Source organism: Pogoniulus pusillus, chromosome 7, assembly GCF_015220805.1.
Source record: "Pogoniulus pusillus isolate bPogPus1 chromosome 7, bPogPus1.pri, whole genome shotgun sequence".
Lineage (NCBI taxonomy): Eukaryota > Metazoa > Chordata > Aves > Piciformes > Lybiidae > Pogoniulus > Pogoniulus pusillus.
The window spans coordinates 16,449,413-16,465,839 of NC_087270.1; the positions used below are offsets into that span (position 1 = coordinate 16,449,413).

The 16,427-nt window shown below is 39.3% G+C and overlaps 1 protein-coding gene across 5 annotated transcripts; it reads left to right on the plus strand.

Moving 5' to 3' along the window:
- The first annotated feature begins 216 nt into the window (after nt 1-216).
- On the plus strand, nt 217-16,083 carry PAPOLG (poly(A) polymerase gamma). Of its 5 annotated transcripts, none has more exons than XM_064146067.1 (23): nt 217-362; nt 2,898-3,056; nt 3,131-3,197; nt 3,842-3,923; nt 4,074-4,183; nt 4,974-5,027; nt 6,379-6,490; nt 7,016-7,105; nt 7,669-7,807; nt 7,960-8,032; nt 8,114-8,234; nt 8,553-8,637; nt 9,018-9,071; nt 9,673-9,777; nt 10,036-10,145; nt 11,096-11,217; nt 11,294-11,463; nt 12,403-12,509; nt 12,587-12,825; nt 13,736-13,807; nt 14,380-14,436; nt 14,968-15,088; nt 15,717-16,083. In XM_064146067.1, exons 1-22 carry the CDS (start codon nt 346-348, stop codon nt 15,064-15,066), a joined length of 2,244 nt encoding a protein of 747 aa, XP_064002137.1. In that variant the 5' UTR covers nt 217-345; the 3' UTR covers nt 15,067-15,088; nt 15,717-16,083. The 5 variants fall into 5 exon arrangements, with proteins under 5 accessions (XP_064002137.1, XP_064002141.1, XP_064002140.1 ...); XM_064146066.1 differs by lacking the exon at nt 217-362 and adding an exon at nt 2,306-2,642; XM_064146070.1 differs by lacking the exons at nt 217-362; nt 14,968-15,088 and adding an exon at nt 2,305-2,642 and having other exon boundaries at nt 15,714-16,083.
- The last annotated feature ends 344 nt before the right edge of the window (nt 16,084-16,427 follow it).

Below are 16,427 nucleotides of genomic sequence, written 5' to 3' on the forward strand. Positions count from 1 at the left end.
TCTCTCCGCGCGCTCAGAGGTAGCCCTGCTGCCTCAGCTGCCCATCTCTTCTCCCTTGCCAGAAGAGCAGCTTGCGCATCTCTCGGCTCAGGGCCTCGGGGAACACCTGCCGCAGCACCTGTGCAGCTCCAATGAGGGACTCATCTCAGCTGCTCGCCGGCGCCGGCGCCGCCAGGGGGCGCTGGCCGGCCGGCCGGCCCTGTCCCGCCGGCTGCGCTGCCCCGCCGGCTGCTCCGCCCCGCCCCATTGGCCGGCAGCGCGGTGGCCACCGGGAAGGAGGCGGTCGGGGCGCGGGGGGAAGCGGCCGCGCGTGCTGCGCGGCGTGCACCGGCTCGTGCGCGCGCCATGAAGGAGCTGTGCGGGTGAGGCGGCGGCGGCGGCGCTGCGGCTCGTCCCGCAGTCACAGTCTCTTCCCGTCGCAGCCCCGTCCGGGCGGAGGGCTGCGAGCCCTGGAGGGGGTTGGAGTGGGGAAACTGCCTCCTGTGAAGGAAAACCCGTATTGAAAATAAACGTTACGCTTTTTCTTTATTCTGGCGGGCATGGGTTAGAGGCTCTGCGGCGTTCTGCGCTACTGTCGTAACCCCCTACTGCTGCGTAAAGCTCTGACGACTCTTATTGTGTCGTTGCCCGTGTCCTGGTAACGTCTTGTTTGCTTGCGACTTGGCGAGGTGTCCGGTAGGATGTCTAGCTTATGCTCGGGAAAATGTTCTCTTTTTTGTGAGCGATGATGTCCAGGGCAAGGTGTTTCTAACTCTCTGGCAGGTGTCTGTAGTTCCCCTTAGCGTGAAAGTGTAGCGTTCATTTGGTGAAGGCTACAGGCTTAGGGACTGGTTGGTTGGGCTATCAGATTTGATGGTTGAGGAGCTGGTTTCCAGTTACTCTTCCCAGATAGTGAGAGAGGAAGAGGCTGGGGTGATAAATTTCAAGCTGGCTTGAGGCAAGCTGACATCAAGAGTTGGATAAATGCCTTCACCGCAAACTTCCCTGCAACGTGCCGACGGCTGAAGGCAATTCACTGAACCCTCCGTGTAAATGTATCCACTTCAGAAAGTGCAGGGGAAACGGCTGTCAGCTTTGTGATGCTATAAGGAAATGACAAAACCTGAACTAAATCAATTTAAGTTAAATTCTTGCATAAAATTAGGATCCATCAGAATAGGGGTATGTTGGAGCTGTTCATAATAGTGGGCAAATTCTAGTGAGAGCTGGCAAAATACGAAACTCTCATAGGCTTCTCATTTGAACTGGTGGATCAGTAGGTGGTGTGCCATCTATGCTACACTATATTTTAAAATCTCTTCTTTGTAAGTTGCTCAAGTGAACTTAAGTGCTGCTTTCCTCAACTTGTAAAACCAAATCATCACTCATACATAAATGCAACTGAAAAAAATCTCCTGACAAAACCGATGTTAATATCTGATCTAAGTGATACTGTACTTTATGCTAATTTCTGAGTGTAATCTGTAGGAAGAATAGGGCACTGAAAGGCATGTGGTGGCCTTCTGTACATTGGAAAGGTGCTAGCAATGTCTAAAAAACATTATTGCTCGGTAAAATTTTTGTGAAGATCAAGTTGTACAATGCAATTAATACCTAAAATGTGTAGGAACTTGCTGCTGTGAGCATTTTAACTTGGATGTAATGCACACCAATTAAAGGCTTTCTTTCTGTATTTGCTAAGAAACTAGTATTTTAAGAAAGAGACTATTCATTATGAGTATTTTTGTTTATGAAGTTGACTGTGCCTATAATCAAGGCAAGAGCAATTAGGTAAATGCCTAGTTACACTTGCAAGAAGCAGGTGCTCAAACTGGGGAGACAAATTGATAGGGCTATGGTCCTAATAATGCCCCAGCTTTTCAGGAAACATGTAGGAAAAAAAAGTTGTAGTCCCGTTTGAAGTAGGAAAATATCCAGTTTGAATAATGGCATAATTAATCCCTTTAGCCTTAGCATCTAGATATAGACTCTTTTACAAGCATGAAGAATTGTATAGATCTTTTGATGTGTCACCTCCTTACTGGTGTTTTCTGCAGAGACCCTTGATTGTTAAGAACAATTCTTACTTCCTGTCTCACACTCTCCTGATTCTGATTGCAAGTAAGTCGAAACATGCAGGGCAAGCAGAGGATTCAAAGTAAAAATTACACCTTGCTGTAACGAGTTCCAGGGCTAATGACCTTGTGGGCCTCCAAACGCAGGTGCATGATGTCCTGCTTGGCCTAACTGGGCAGTGGGATGGCTAAGCCAGATTTGAATACAGGTATATGTACAGGTAACCTGCTGAACTATAACAACTGAACATTGTGTTAAGAGTGCAAGACACTCTTAGCAACCTTCGCTGATATTGTCATTCATATTCTACATAAGCTGAACCAAGGTAATGCTGAATTTACTGCAGTAGGTCTGTTTAACAAACCACTTCCTTATGCACTTTGTCTTACAATCAGCTGTAATGCCCTTCCAGAATGAGTAGAAGCACAGGAAACACATTTAAGTTGAAGAAGCTGGTGCTAAATTGTCTTGTTTAATGTCAGCAGGAAGCTGTGTCCAAAACTGCTCTACATAGCGTCACCTACAAACTAGCGGATTTCAAACATTTTTGTGTGAGTGATGAGTTCCATCTATCTAGAGCGACGCAAGTAAGTGAAATTAAGATGGTAGTGACTTGAATCTTTTCTTGTAGGCTCAGATTGCTTTTAAAAAAGTAGTTCTGATTTCTGAGTTAGGTCAAGTTATCTAAAAAGTAAGCAGTGGATTTTTTTTTCTCATTTATGTTAATGCTGCATTAAAGAGCAGAAACTGATTTGGAAACCTGTAAGCTGAAGGGTGTCTTCCACTAAGTTGTTTTGCTTTTTTTGAAATCTTAAGGGTTTGGTTTTTTTTTCCTCCCACAGAAGTTCTAGCCTGCCTAAGCAGGCTCCAAGATATTATGGAATTACATCACCAATTAGCTTGGCTTATCCAAGGAACATTGATTTAATTCAAACTCAGAGGCTGATCGAAGCAATGAAGCCATTTGATGTGTTTGAAGATGATAAAGAACTCAATCACAGGTACAACAAGACTGTAAAACTTGCTACCTTTTTTGTTTTTTTAAAGGCAAACTTAGCATGCATTTTCTTTCTAGGTTCGTTGTTCTTGGCAAACTGAACAATCTGGTCAAAGAGTGGATTGCTGAACTTGGTGAAAGCAAAGTAAGGAGTTTTTTAATACATTCTTATAAAAAACAGAGTAAGTCTTTAAAATGTTTATTTATTAAAGACTTATTGAAGGCCATACTATGAGGGTTTATATTTAAGTTCAACTTTTATCATTTTCTTCTTGAGTTACAGTAGCTGTCATTGAAACTAGGCATAAAAGATACTTCAGGTTAAGGTCTTAAAGTCTTTGGGGCACTTAGTACATTTGCAAAGTGGCTGTGTCAGTTGACTTTAACAGTTTACGAAGCTGAAACAACATGTTGTGGGGAGAGATAGATGGTAAAGGGGCACTAGTCTTGCCCCAGCTAGTCTACAGCACTCAGTCTTGTTTGAAGTTATTACACTATGCTTGTCTTATTTATGACTCTTAGTCGCACTAATTTATGTGTGTCTGCTGCAGGGAAGGCTAATAATAAGCCTTAATTTGTGTAAATTAATGAAAGGACTGCTATTTTACTCATCGTTTTGAGCTGCAAACTCTCACTGAAGAACAGTATCATTCTATTCTATTTAGTACAGGAGGGATGAGACATTGCTTATAGAGCCTGTTGCAGTCTTCCTATGTAACTTGTATGCTAGTTAAACTTGCATGTAGGTCAATGTATCTTATTCTCAAACTCATGTGCTTCTGCCTCCAGAACCTTCCTCCCTTAGTGCTAGAAAATGTCGGTGGAAAGATCTTTACATTTGGATCTTATAGACTTGGAGTACACACAAAAGGTAGGACTGTCATTGTTTGGTTTTGGTTGGAAAGGACCTTAACATCTAGTTCCAACTACTCTCTGGGGGACACAACTTCCACCAGATGATAGTTTTAATGTTTGAAAGTGACTTCCAGCAGTAACAGAAAAAAATTAAATCCCTCTGCAGGTGCAGACATAGATGCTCTTTGTGTTGCCCCCAGGCATGTTGAAAGATCAGATTTTTTTCAGTCTTTCGTTGACAAACTTAAACAGCAGGAGGCAATAAAGAATCTAAGGGTGAGTAAGCTCTTTCCTTGTTCAACCTCTGCAGTAAGAATATTCCTGTTAAAGGTTCATATTTGTAGCAGACATCTTACAAGCCAAAAGTCAACAAGAAATAGTTTCTGAGCATTTTCTAAAACACTATTTTATGCACCATGAAAATGCTGAAGTCAAGCTTTCAGATAGCTCCCCCAATAACTACATCACGTAAGAATTTTTGTGGAATGCCTCTTCCCATCCATGATTTGGATATGAGTCAGCTGTATCAAAAAGTAAGGCTGTCCCTGGGAATCTCGCTTTAGTCTTAGAGACAGTAAGAGACTTGGAAATGAGGTAATTGTGTTCAGGAAGGAGGGGCAGCTTGGAAACAAAGGAATTTGAATGTGATGTGAAAAGACTTCCGTTGGTACCTTCGCTGTGGTAGTGTTCTGGATGTACTGTAAAACCTCTAATTCATTCTCCTCTGGTCATGTTCCTTTCTGGTCCGAGACTTGGCAGAAGGAATGCACTGTCAGCTTGTCATAAAATTAATAGGAGTTGTACTCTAACCACATGAAACTGCTTTTTAAAATCACTCCTAGAAACGGATGTTGTGGACCTTTCTTGCATATATAACTGCACTCCTGAGAAGCGCTTATCTTAGCCTAGTTCTTCCTATTTCCTAATTATCTGTTTTTGTTCAGAAGGCACTTGGACTTTATACTGAGTAGTTTAGCACTGTAAATCCTGTGGTTTATTGTCATTTAGGAAACATATTTAAGTAGCAAAGAAATACTTTCTTATGCAGTTATCCTCTCCTTTACAGACAGTTGAGGATGCGTACGTGCCGGTGATCAAGTTTGAGTTTGATGGCATTGAGGTAAGCATTTAACTGTTTTCATTAAGAGACAACTATTTATTTGTTTCTTTGGAATAGGATAACTTTTCCAGGGATTAGTAGCTGTGCTATTTTTGCTCACAACCCATCCCCGGAGAAGACACTGCAGTACATCAGAGCTCGTGGGATAAGTAAGCCACTAGAAAGCCTAGCAGACATGGGGGAATATCAGGGGCACTTCTTTCTAAGCCTATGCTGTAGGCCAGAACAGACTACTTGAATATCATCTCACCAAGGATTGTGCAGAGTGAGAGCAGAGGCAGTTTCTAGAGAGGTCAGTATATACTTGGTCCTGTATGGATCATGTGGGCAGACTAAATGTTTTGTTGCAAACCAGAAATGAAGCTGAGAGTTGCTTAAGAGAAAGGAAAGCTCAGGGAAGACCTTTGTTGATCTCTACAATTACCTATAAGGAGGTGGTAGCAAGGTGGGGGTCAGTCTGTTCTACCAGGTACCAAGCAATACAACAAGAAGAAATGTCCTGAAGTTGTGCCAGGGGAGGCTTAGGTTGGATATGAGGAGATATTTTTTTTTTTTCCTGAAAGGGTTGTCAAGCCCTGTGACAGGCTGCTTAGGACAGTAGAGCCCCCATCACTGGAGGCATGTAAAATGTGTGTTACTGCTGAGGAGCATGGTTTAGTGGTGACCTAGCAGTGTTAAAGGTTGAAGTTGATGATTTTAAAGGTCTCATCCGACCAAAGCTATTCTATGAGACAATCTGGAAAATAAGTAAATGGACTCACTTGACTCCTCCCTAGATTTGTAGGAATCCTATCTTGAATGTATCTTATACAGTGAATAAAGACCTACATGCTGTAGCACCTAAGCAAGTTACTGCTTGGCATCAGTATCATAAAGACACTTATTCAGTGACCTTTTTGTGGCCTTTTATCTGGTACAGACATGCACAGCATAATTTTCTTTCTTCAGATTATGTTAAAACCCAGATTCTCAGAATCTGAAAGACTTACTGCATAAATGTTCTTTTTGCTGAAGTATAGTTGAGGTGATTGAACTTATGTCCTCATTCTTTGATTTACGTAAAGCTTCCTTTTAACCGAAATTCTAAGTTTAGAGTAATCTTATAAACTCTCTCTAGCTCTAAAACAAATGGGTGATGTGGTGAAGGTTTTGTAAATAAAATATGGAATTTCTAACAATTTTCCTAAGTTTCCTGGTAAATAAATCTCTGGAGATGTACGTATAGCCACACAACTCTATATACATGTTAACCATACTGTTTATAAAGACTTGGCTAACTATTCCCAGCCAGCTTGCTGTTTGCGAGCTATACAGCATTTGAACTCATGGTTTACCTTTTTTCTCTCTTAAGATTGACCTGGTGTTTGCAAGATTATCAATGCCAACTGTTCCTGACAATCTGGATCTTCAAGATGACTCATGCTTGCGTAGCCTGGATATCAGATGCATACGAAGCTTAAATGGTAAGCATATTTACACACCTTTGAAAAGAAAGTGTTACCTAAATTGGTATAGAATGCACATTACTCAACCCAAATCTTCGTATGAGATGCAGAAAGAAATCCATCTGGGAAGGTGGCAGGTGAGCTGAAACTGAGGTGTTTCAAGGACCTGTGTGTTTAGATAGACCAGTATGTCATGTTTCTTTAATCACTTTGCCGCAGAATAGGTAGAGCACTTGATAAAGAATGTGTGGTAGTTCATAGGAATTTAAAAAAAATTAACACCTGAAGCCTGACTTGCTTCACTGTTCAACACTCGTTTAATAGTTCCTGGCTGTCAACAGAAACCTGTTAACTGTAGTCTAAACTATGAAAAAGTTGTTGAGGGCATCAGTTACCTGGAGGAGTACTTACTAATGATATATGTAAGCCATGATACAAAGCAAGTAATCTGAACCTGTTTTCATAAACTTGGATGATAAACTGTAAGCTCTTGATCCTGTATAGCATAGAATTGACTTCAGTACTTCAACTTCTTTCTTACAGGCTGCCGGGTTACTGATGAAATTTTAAATCTTGTGCCAAATAAAGAGAACTTCCGTCTCGCACTCCGTGCAATTAAACTCTGGGCAAAAAGTGAGTAATGTCTGATGTACTCTTTAAATAGCAGCTCATGCTGAAAAAATAAGACCATGAGAAGTACTTCAACTTTTGATGGCTAAAGTACACTTTTAAACTAAAAACTGGGTTATTTTTGTTTTGATTCAAGGTCTGTCCCTGTGGTAGAATCTGTGTGGTTTTTAATGGGGGTAGAGCGGGGACAAGAGAGGAACCTCAAATGCTGAAAATTACAAGTTATGTATAAAAACTTGATACATAAGGAGTAAGAAAACACTGTGTTGCACATATGCATTGAGCAAGTGCTAGGAGAATGGCAGAATTTTTTTCCTAAAGGAAGGTGGAGTGAAGCTGTAGCTGTACAGGCAGATGCCAGAGTAGCAGCATTTTGGGAAGTGGTGTGGCAATTTGTTTTCTCATGACTGTCAAGACCAACAGTTTGGGTTTCACTGCAAAAATAATTGACTTGGAGGCTGAAACACACTAAGAATTCTATAGGTTGTGAAGGCAGTGCTGTCAATCTGAAGGAACATATTTGGAATTTGAAAGACTACAGGCTAACTATGACACATCCATTGCAGGACGTGGCATTTATTCCAACATTCTGGGATTCCTCGGTGGTGTTTCCTGGGCAATGCTTGTGGCCAGAACATGCCAGCTCTACCCAAATGCTTCAGCTTCAACTCTTGTCAATAAGTTCTTCTTGATTTTTTCAAAATGGTAAGATCTATTGTTGATGACTAAATTAATTTGCATATGGAAGTAACACTTTCAGAGGTAGCTGTTTATGTTTACACTACCAACATTCAATCCTTCCCCAAATTACATAGCAGTTTTAAATGGACAATTAATGAGTGACCTCTTTTCTACAGGGAGTGGCCAAATCCCGTCTTGCTCAAAAAACCAGAAGACAGCAACCTTAATTTGCCAGTGTGGGACCCTAGGGTATGTATTTACTGAATTCAGAAGTCTTAAACTTTCTCCTAACCTGAGCTGATGCTAAGCAAAATTGTTTTAACATTGCAGGTGAACGTATCAGACAGATACCATGTAATGCCTATCATCACGCCTGCCTACCCGCAGCAGAACTCCTCCTACAATGTATCTATGTCAACGCGAGCAGTAATGGTAGAGGAGTTTAAACATGGTAAAGTTCTTTCCATGCTTATTAATCAACTAAAAAGTATTCTTCTTGCTCTGTGCAACTTCATTGTCTGCATTGGTTATATTTGGCAAGGTGTTCTGCCCTTTTGGGTAGAGCAGGTCTCTAGGAAGTATGCCTATTGCAGGCAAGAAGGTGCCAGGTTTACACTGAACTGATGTAATTAGACTTGCCTTGTGTCAAGGGAATTCCTGCTTTTGTGTTTGTCAGTTATTGTTCATAACCTTTATCTTGAAAAGTTTATATCATGCTCTGCTAATCTTAAGAACAAAATAGTAATCAGGTTTTCAACATAAATTCTAGGACTTGCAGTCACAAACGAGATTCTTCAAGGCAAATGTGGGTGGTCCAAGCTATTTGAACCAATGAACTTCTTTAGGAAGTACAAGTACGTATGAGATCTGTTGTCTGGAATTTAAGTGATTTACCTACTGCTTAGAAAAGTGATTTTTAACTTGCCATCTAAATAGAAAATGACACTAGAATCTGTATTTCACAAACTGGAGGCTGCCATACAAATTTTGGTATGGATAAGTATCGGGAAGATAAAACTGTATATGTTATGACACCTTATTTTTATTAGAAAATGTCAACTGATATTTAAAATGCATCAGAATGAAATTCTAAAAGATGTAATCAGATTTCCTTCAGCTATTACTATGGGAAATACAGCATATCTATCTTGCCTGGATGTCATTTTAAGGCAGTTTTGGTTTCCCTTGAAGGAATATAATGTCTTGGGAAATTATATTATTTTTCCTTTTCTAGGCACTACATTGTGCTGACTGCTAGTGCCTCTACTGAAAAACATCACTTGGAGTGGTAAGTCATGTTTCAAATGTAGATTCAATTCATAACTGAAACTCAAATCGTTGCACTTGTTGTTAACATTATTCACAAGTGAAGTATTAAACTGCGTAACTAGACAGGGAATATGGTATTAAGTTAAGCAGATAGTTCATCAGCCAAATTAAAAGCTTTCTTTTAATTTGGGAAGGGAAATTAACATACGTCATGCTGTTTAAGAGGTGAAGCTACAGATCTGAGTCATGATGACAAGAAACAAAGAGAGCTAGTGTGCATGTGCCTGAAGGTCAGATGCTCCATATCATCTGGAGGAGCAAATGGTAGAGGTCAAAGATAACTGGTAATAAGTATTGCTCAGTTAGGAAGATGTTCCTCATTGCAGAGACTGAAGCAAATAGAAATTGCTCAGTATGTAATGGACACTGGAGAACTAGATGTTTCACTGATTTACACCAGTGGTCTCCAATAATTTTTTTTATCATGAACTCTCATCAGCAAAATTTTTTAAACATGTATTTGAAATACCTATCTTCTTATTTAAATATAACTACTGTGTTGGACACTGTTAGATAGTGGACACTGTTAAAAAGGAGCAAATGTCTCTTGTTCTTATTAGGATTGGTCTGGTTGAATCAAAAGTTCGTGTTCTGGTTGCCAATTTAGAAAGGCATGAATTTATCACCATTGCACATGTGAAGCCACAGGCTTTCCCTGGCAAACAGTGAGTTCCGTTACTTCTTTACAATAGTTTGGCCAAAGTATTGTTGCTTGTTTATTCACTATAGGCAAAGTTCTGAGCATATCAGGCCTTTAGAGAAGGGAGAACTCAGAGTACTTCTCTCTGAAGAACTTAAGAATGGGCTGACTCTAACTCCTATGTACAATTAAACCATTTGGTTTAATCCTTTCTTGAGAGTAAATACTAGCATCCAAATAACTGGCATCTATGCCTAAGTGATTTGTGAACCTGTCTTTTTAGGAGTGAATGTGCGTCAATGTGGTTCCTTGGAATAGTATTTAAGAAACTAGAAAATGCAGAAAGGGTTAACATTGATTTAACCTCTGTTATACAGTCATTCACAGATACAGGTAAGCAGCCTATGGCTTGTTCTCGTCTTTCTTTGAGTTTCATTTTTGTGTTCTAGTGGAAGTTGCTTTGCAAAGTGACTTGTACTTCCTTCTGGTATTAGGCATTTCTATAGAGAGCAATGTATTGATTAGCTTTTAAAATATTTTGATGAGCCCACCTTGAAATAAAAGTGCATATTACTGTCATATAGCATATCTGAAATAACAGTTCTGCAGATGATTGTAAAAACATGCCCAAAGGAATGGGATCTTATGTAGTGAAGCTAGAAGATGTCCATTTGCTGGGTGTAGTAGGTGCACTTGTCAAAAACAGTTGTCAGCTGCTGAACTTTAGAAGTTGGAATTAGCTGTATCAGACTCTAAAAAGAGTTGTTAGTGCCTGTTAACAGTATTTTTCCAAAATAAGTTTGTGGATGAAATTATCTCAAACCTTTTAAAGTCAGTGACTTGTCCTGTTGTAATTACATGCAGTCTTCTGTCTAAACCTTCATGATCATCTACTTTTGACAGACGTAGAGATCAAATTGTAATGTAAATAAAGAGGTTTTGGGGTGTGCAGTCATTTGAAAATATAGATCTTTTCTAATATCTGTTCTGATTCTGACTACTGTTGTGCATTTCATTGGTGCACAGTTCTGTCAAGCTCATGCTTAGCTAACAGAAGTGAGCTGCATGATCAGTGAACCACAGCTGTAACTAAGCACATAAATGCATATAGGAACTTACAGCTCTGGTCTATATTAGATGTGAATGGGGCATCTTAAGTCACATTCACCTTCTTGAGGCTGTATGTGGAGTTCACATTGTTCATGTTGTTAGGCTAGAAACTTCCTGCTGTTCATTTGGGCTGGATACACTTAAAGGTTTGCTGTTTCTGAAGAAACTATGTGTAACTCTGACAAGCACTTAATGTAAACATTCCCACTAAAGTACATCAAATTTCCTCTTAGTTTATAGACAAGCCAACAGCCTTAACATGCTAAAGGAAGACATGAAGATTGAGGTAGCTTATGTGAAGAGAAAACATCTCCATTATTTTTTGCCTGAAGAAACCTTACAGAAAAGAAAGAAGGTATTACAAAAATTTGAGTCCTATGGCTTTTTTTTTCTTTAATAGTTTCTTGAAGACTTCATTATTTTTGTTTCAGCAAAGCATGCCAGATACTAGTCAAAATGTTAGTGGGCGTCCCTGCAAAAGGACATCTTCAGATAGAAGCTGTTTGGACAGTTCTAAAGGCGTGGACTCCACAACATCAAATAATTCCTCTCCATTAAATAAGATACCTAAACTGGACAACTCTGCAGCAGAGACAGAAAGGTTAGTACCATAACTTTATAACTGTGAAGAAGTTGCTTTTAACTGACTCACAATGTAACCGAGATCTAGAATTTCTTGTTTGAATCTATGTGTGTTTTAAGCATGTGGAAGGGCTCTAGTGGCTTCAGGAACAAAGCTGGTATCTCCTTTGGGCATATGGGGAGAGATGTGTTAAAGAAATCCTTGAAAAAAAAATAATGTACATGAACACATGAGAATTAAGAAGAATTTGATACTAGAGAAATTGTTTGGACTTTATTGTACATCTCATTAGGTTACTGTGTAGCTTGAAGATGGAGTATTTCATGTGTAGATAATTGTTCTTTCTAACAAAAAGCATGATTAATGCCAGGCAGTATTCAGTTCTAGTGAAATACTAATCTTGATCACAGAAACTCTAGAGCTGCTGCTGACTTAGTGGAGTAGTGTGTCAACTCATGCAGTAAAAGTAACTATCACTTACTGGGATTTCTGTCCATCAGCTACTTCAGCACAAGAGGACTATATAATCTGAAGAGTAATACCTCAATACTACCAAATATGTGATGTCTGCTGTGTTCAGACCCCGTGGTCCTGTAGAAATAGAATGAAGAAAGTATAACAATGTAAAAAATCACATACACATGGATAAAGCAGATGCATTCATTTAAAAACAGCACAGAGTGCTGGATATACTAAGCTGGAAAACAGTACCAGTACATAAAGTACAGTACCAGTAAATAAAGTACATGGAAGCTATCTAAAGAAAATACTGAACTTTACATTTGTGGTCTGAAGTTCAACAAAATGAAGATGTTGTACTAGGTTGCCTGTGAGTGTGTATAGTATACAGCTGTGACAATGAGCTAAGAAAATAGATGTTTGTCTTGAATGAACTTTCTGGAAATTAAGTGTACAGTATTTTACAAAGAGGCTGATAAAAGTATCTGATGTTTACAGAAATGCTCCGTGTCAGAGATCCGACAGTCCTAACCACAGGGAGAAGATGCCTTCTGTTGATGTGCCATCAGTGTCTACAGGACTCTCCTCTCCTGCTACTGATACAAGTACGTATTGAAGGAAATGGGTGGCATACAGCCTTTAATTCAGTGGATGAGCTGTAAAACCTCCATGTCTCCTACAGAAATGGAGGCTGCAGCTGCAGTAGGAACATCAGGACCTCCAGTTGTTTGTGCCAACCCAGGACATAATGCAGCTTCTCAATTCAGAGCACGTTTTGTCCATGGACAGCGTGAATTATGTGAGACTTCAAGTACAGACCCTAGGAAGGCTGCACCTAAACGACCTTATTCGCCAACCTCTGAAGAATGTTCTTTGCCTGCACTGGAAGAATGCCCCAAGAAAAGAGTACACAAAGAAAAGGTAAGGAGGGGAGCTAGACCCATGAGGGTCTGAAGTATTATTGATTACAGTTGAATTATTTACAGAATGTTACACTAAATCACAGAATATTAGGGGCTGGAAGAGACCCTGAAAAGTCATATAGTCCAATCCCACTGATGTAGAGTGAGTGAACTGAGGAGAAACATATATATATAAAAAACAAAATGGATTTAGGAATCTAAATTTCAGCATAATAGTTTTGTTAGGATATAGTTATGAGAAATTGTCTTGGATATAATGTGTAGCTATTAATTATTTTCCAAGATGTCACTAGTGACTGTTTCTGGTCTGGTGGCAGGGTCTCTACATACTGCTGTCTTTGCCTTCTACCACACTGAGTAATTGTTGAGTGAACTGACTCATTTGAAAGCAGTTTTTAAAACAATTCAGAAAAAAAGGCAAAAAAGAGAATATGACTTTTATAACTGTAAAAGTATGAGTTCATTTTGTTCTGGCAGACATTTTTTGAATGCCTATTTGATAGTTCTGCTGCTTTAAAATCAGCAGCCTGCTTAGTAGGTCATTTGCTGCTGAAATGACAATGTGGAGCTGCTTGTGACATCTTGGCTTTGTGGAAGCTTCAGATTAATGCTTGATATGTTTTATTGCTATGTATAAATCTACTTGAATAGTTGTTCTTGTGGGTTACCCCCTCATTTGAGGCAGAAGCAAGGAACACCTAGGAAATGAACTCAATTTCGATGCTTGTAAAGAGTCAACTTGCAGAATTGTTATTGAGTATTTTAAGCCTAAGAGGCTTGAGATTCCTGGGTGGAAATCATAGACTTCTCTAAATGTTGTTTTAAGAATGAGTGTTAATATGTTGACTGGAAGCTGTACTCAAATATTTGGTAATTTTAGTCGAGCAATTATGTGTGTTCTGTTCTAGTTAACTGGACAGCATTCAGCATCTGGAGTTGGTGGCAGTCCAGAAGATGTTGGGAGCACATCTACGGAAAATGTAATTTTGACATGATTTTCCTTGGTGGACTACCTGAAAAGCTGAATGGACTGTTCTAGCGCTTAGGCTACCTCACAAACACTCCACACATTTATTGACATAAACTTTTTAGTTTTATTTCAGTCATCAATTCCTAAATATTACGCCTGTGTGACCCATCTTCTAGTTGTTACTTCCAGATGATTTGACAGTACCTAGCTTTTTGCCATGCTTGAAATTGGATTTTATCTTTGTTTTAAACTACTTGTTTCACTGTTGTGAACTAAACTACTATAAAGACTAAAGCATTTGGCCTCTCAAAGGGAGGACAGAGTTTTGTGTTTAGGGCTACTTGCTACTGAAGCAAACTCTTGAGGGCACACCCTCAACTCAAGACGTGGTCTTATTAGAGCAAAGGCTGAAATACCTGTAGTGCTGTATGTGTATGTAGAGGGTTTCTTAACAAAAAAGAAAGGGCAGCAAGTTGGTTGTTCAGTGCTTACATGTTTCTAAGTAGTCTAACGGCCAGACCTTGCTATGTCAAGTCATGAATTTGACAAAACTGCCTAATAAATCCCTTCTGGCTTTTTTAGGATGTTCATGGAGAAACCTCCATGCAGATTCCAGTTGTCAACACATCAAGATCACAGGTATTATTTATTGTGACTTTGTGTTCACAGGTAGAATGTTTATGTACAAAATCTTATGTACTACTAATCCCTGAACACTTGTATCTAAATAGTTGCTAAGCTTTTGCCTATTGTGCAACTCTTCTGCGTCATGTGAAATGTTCTGCAATAGAGGATCGGAAGACTGCAAGTTACTTGGACAGTACTGACATTCTTACTTTCCTGAACTATAGACCTGAGCAGACTGTTAGCTTTCTCTGTTAAGCTGTAGAGCAGCTTCCAACTCATTTCTCTCTCCCTTGGGAATATAATGATCTCAACTGATCCTGGGAAAGAAGTGTGCAGTGGAGAAAATGCTCTTCCTCTGTAAACTGGTATTAACTGAAGTGGTGTGGAGAAAAGTCCTCCTCTGTAACTATTTGGGCTTGAGTCATATTGTTTAGTACCTAAATAATGTTGCAGTATTCAGCTAGGAGAGGCTTTGTCTACTAGTACTTCTGAATTAATTAACTAATTTTTTTCCCTGTGGCACCTTTTTTTTATGTGTTTTAGAGGCTCTCCAGTAAAGAACTCCCAGACTCTTCATCTCCTGTTCCTTCAAATAGTATTCGTATTATTAAAAGATCCATCAAACTTACCCTTAATGGGTAACCAGTATCTCTTTTGGGTAAAGGTGATGAAAACTGCACATTTAGTGATCCATGTTATCAATTTGTACTGTGGTTACTAACAAAATATGGGAGGTTACCGTTGCCCTACTGCCACTGGCCAGTTAAGATGTTTTATTGTATTGTTAGATGCTTGCTTGTTTTTTGATGTTTTTGCATGTCCTTCTAACAGTTATCCTTGTTAATCTTCCTAGAAGCCTTATCTGTCACTAGCTGAAACAGCTTCTGAAAAAAGCCATGAAAAAGCACCTGTTGTCTGACTTGAATGTCTGTAAACAGAGTTAACTAGTCATTGCAAACACATTCTGGTTACAAGTGTAAATGAGTATGCTTGTATTCATTTGTGCTTCCCTCATTCATGTACATATATAGTTTTTTAATTTCCTGTTTGGCACATACACCCCTGTGCATTTGATACTGGGGCACATTTTCCTCAGCTAGTAGCCTTCCACTCCCTATCACAGTCATGTACCACATGTTTTGCCTCCCATGGAGGCCTGTATGTAATTCAGGTATTGAAGAAAATGCAGCAGAAGGTTCTACCAAAGTATGGACATAATGCCATATCTGTATTTTTGTCCTTAAGACATGAGAATTGAGGTGTTTTTTTTTATTGTTGTCATTGGGCAGTAGAACTGAACTCGGAACACGTAGATGAAGATGAAGCCGGGGCTGCTGAGACGATACTACCCACATGCAAGCTGCAGCCATGAAAGCAACTGGTTCCGGAGAAAACCTGATAGCTGTTCTAGATAGTTAGAGGGAAACTTGTAGTAGTCTTATGTCCAGGTCTGTAAACTGTAACACTGCTTACCCAGTTAAGTACATTAAGATTGTTTTGAGGGGTGGGGGGAAATTCTGATTGTATGAAACAGATATAGTTACCTTGTTGTTGTAATTTCTTCATAATTTGATGGTTTTGTAAATTAAATAGTATGTTTTTTTCCAGAGTATTTTTGTATGTACTGAAAAATAATATCTTCCAAAGAGAAATTGAAAATCTTGAGTCTCCTTTTTTTTAATGAAAATGAGATCTGCTTAAAACACCAAATAACTAAATCATAAGCCAAGTGGGCAATACTATACACTAAAAGTGTTATAGAAAATAATAGTCATGCTAGAGTAAGTCTGAAGAGACTGGGGATACTGCTTGCTTGCTTCTAGAATTTCCAGGTTTTGAATTAACACCATCTGAATAGTGTAGTTTGCAAACTACATTGACAGCTGAACTAGTGTGGACAGCAGATACCCCTGAATCCTTTTGAAAGTAATGACTTGGCTTAAACTGCAGTTCTGAGTTCTGATTGCTTTAAGCATCCACCTAAACATTAGTGATAAGACCAA

Bases quoted from the DNA above. Each gene is read 5' to 3' on its own strand.
- PAPOLG (XM_064146066.1), top strand. From the start codon at position 2,614: ATGAGTTCCATCTATCTAGAGCGACGCAA. The intron at 9,778-10,035 runs GTGAGTTCCGTT...CTGTCTTTTTAG, and splicing joins CAGGCTTTCCCTGGCAAACA to GAGTGAATGTGCGTCAATGT. The intron at 14,437-14,967 runs GTATTATTTATT...TATGTGTTTTAG, and splicing joins TCAACACATCAAGATCACAG to AGGCTCTCCAGTAAAGAACT.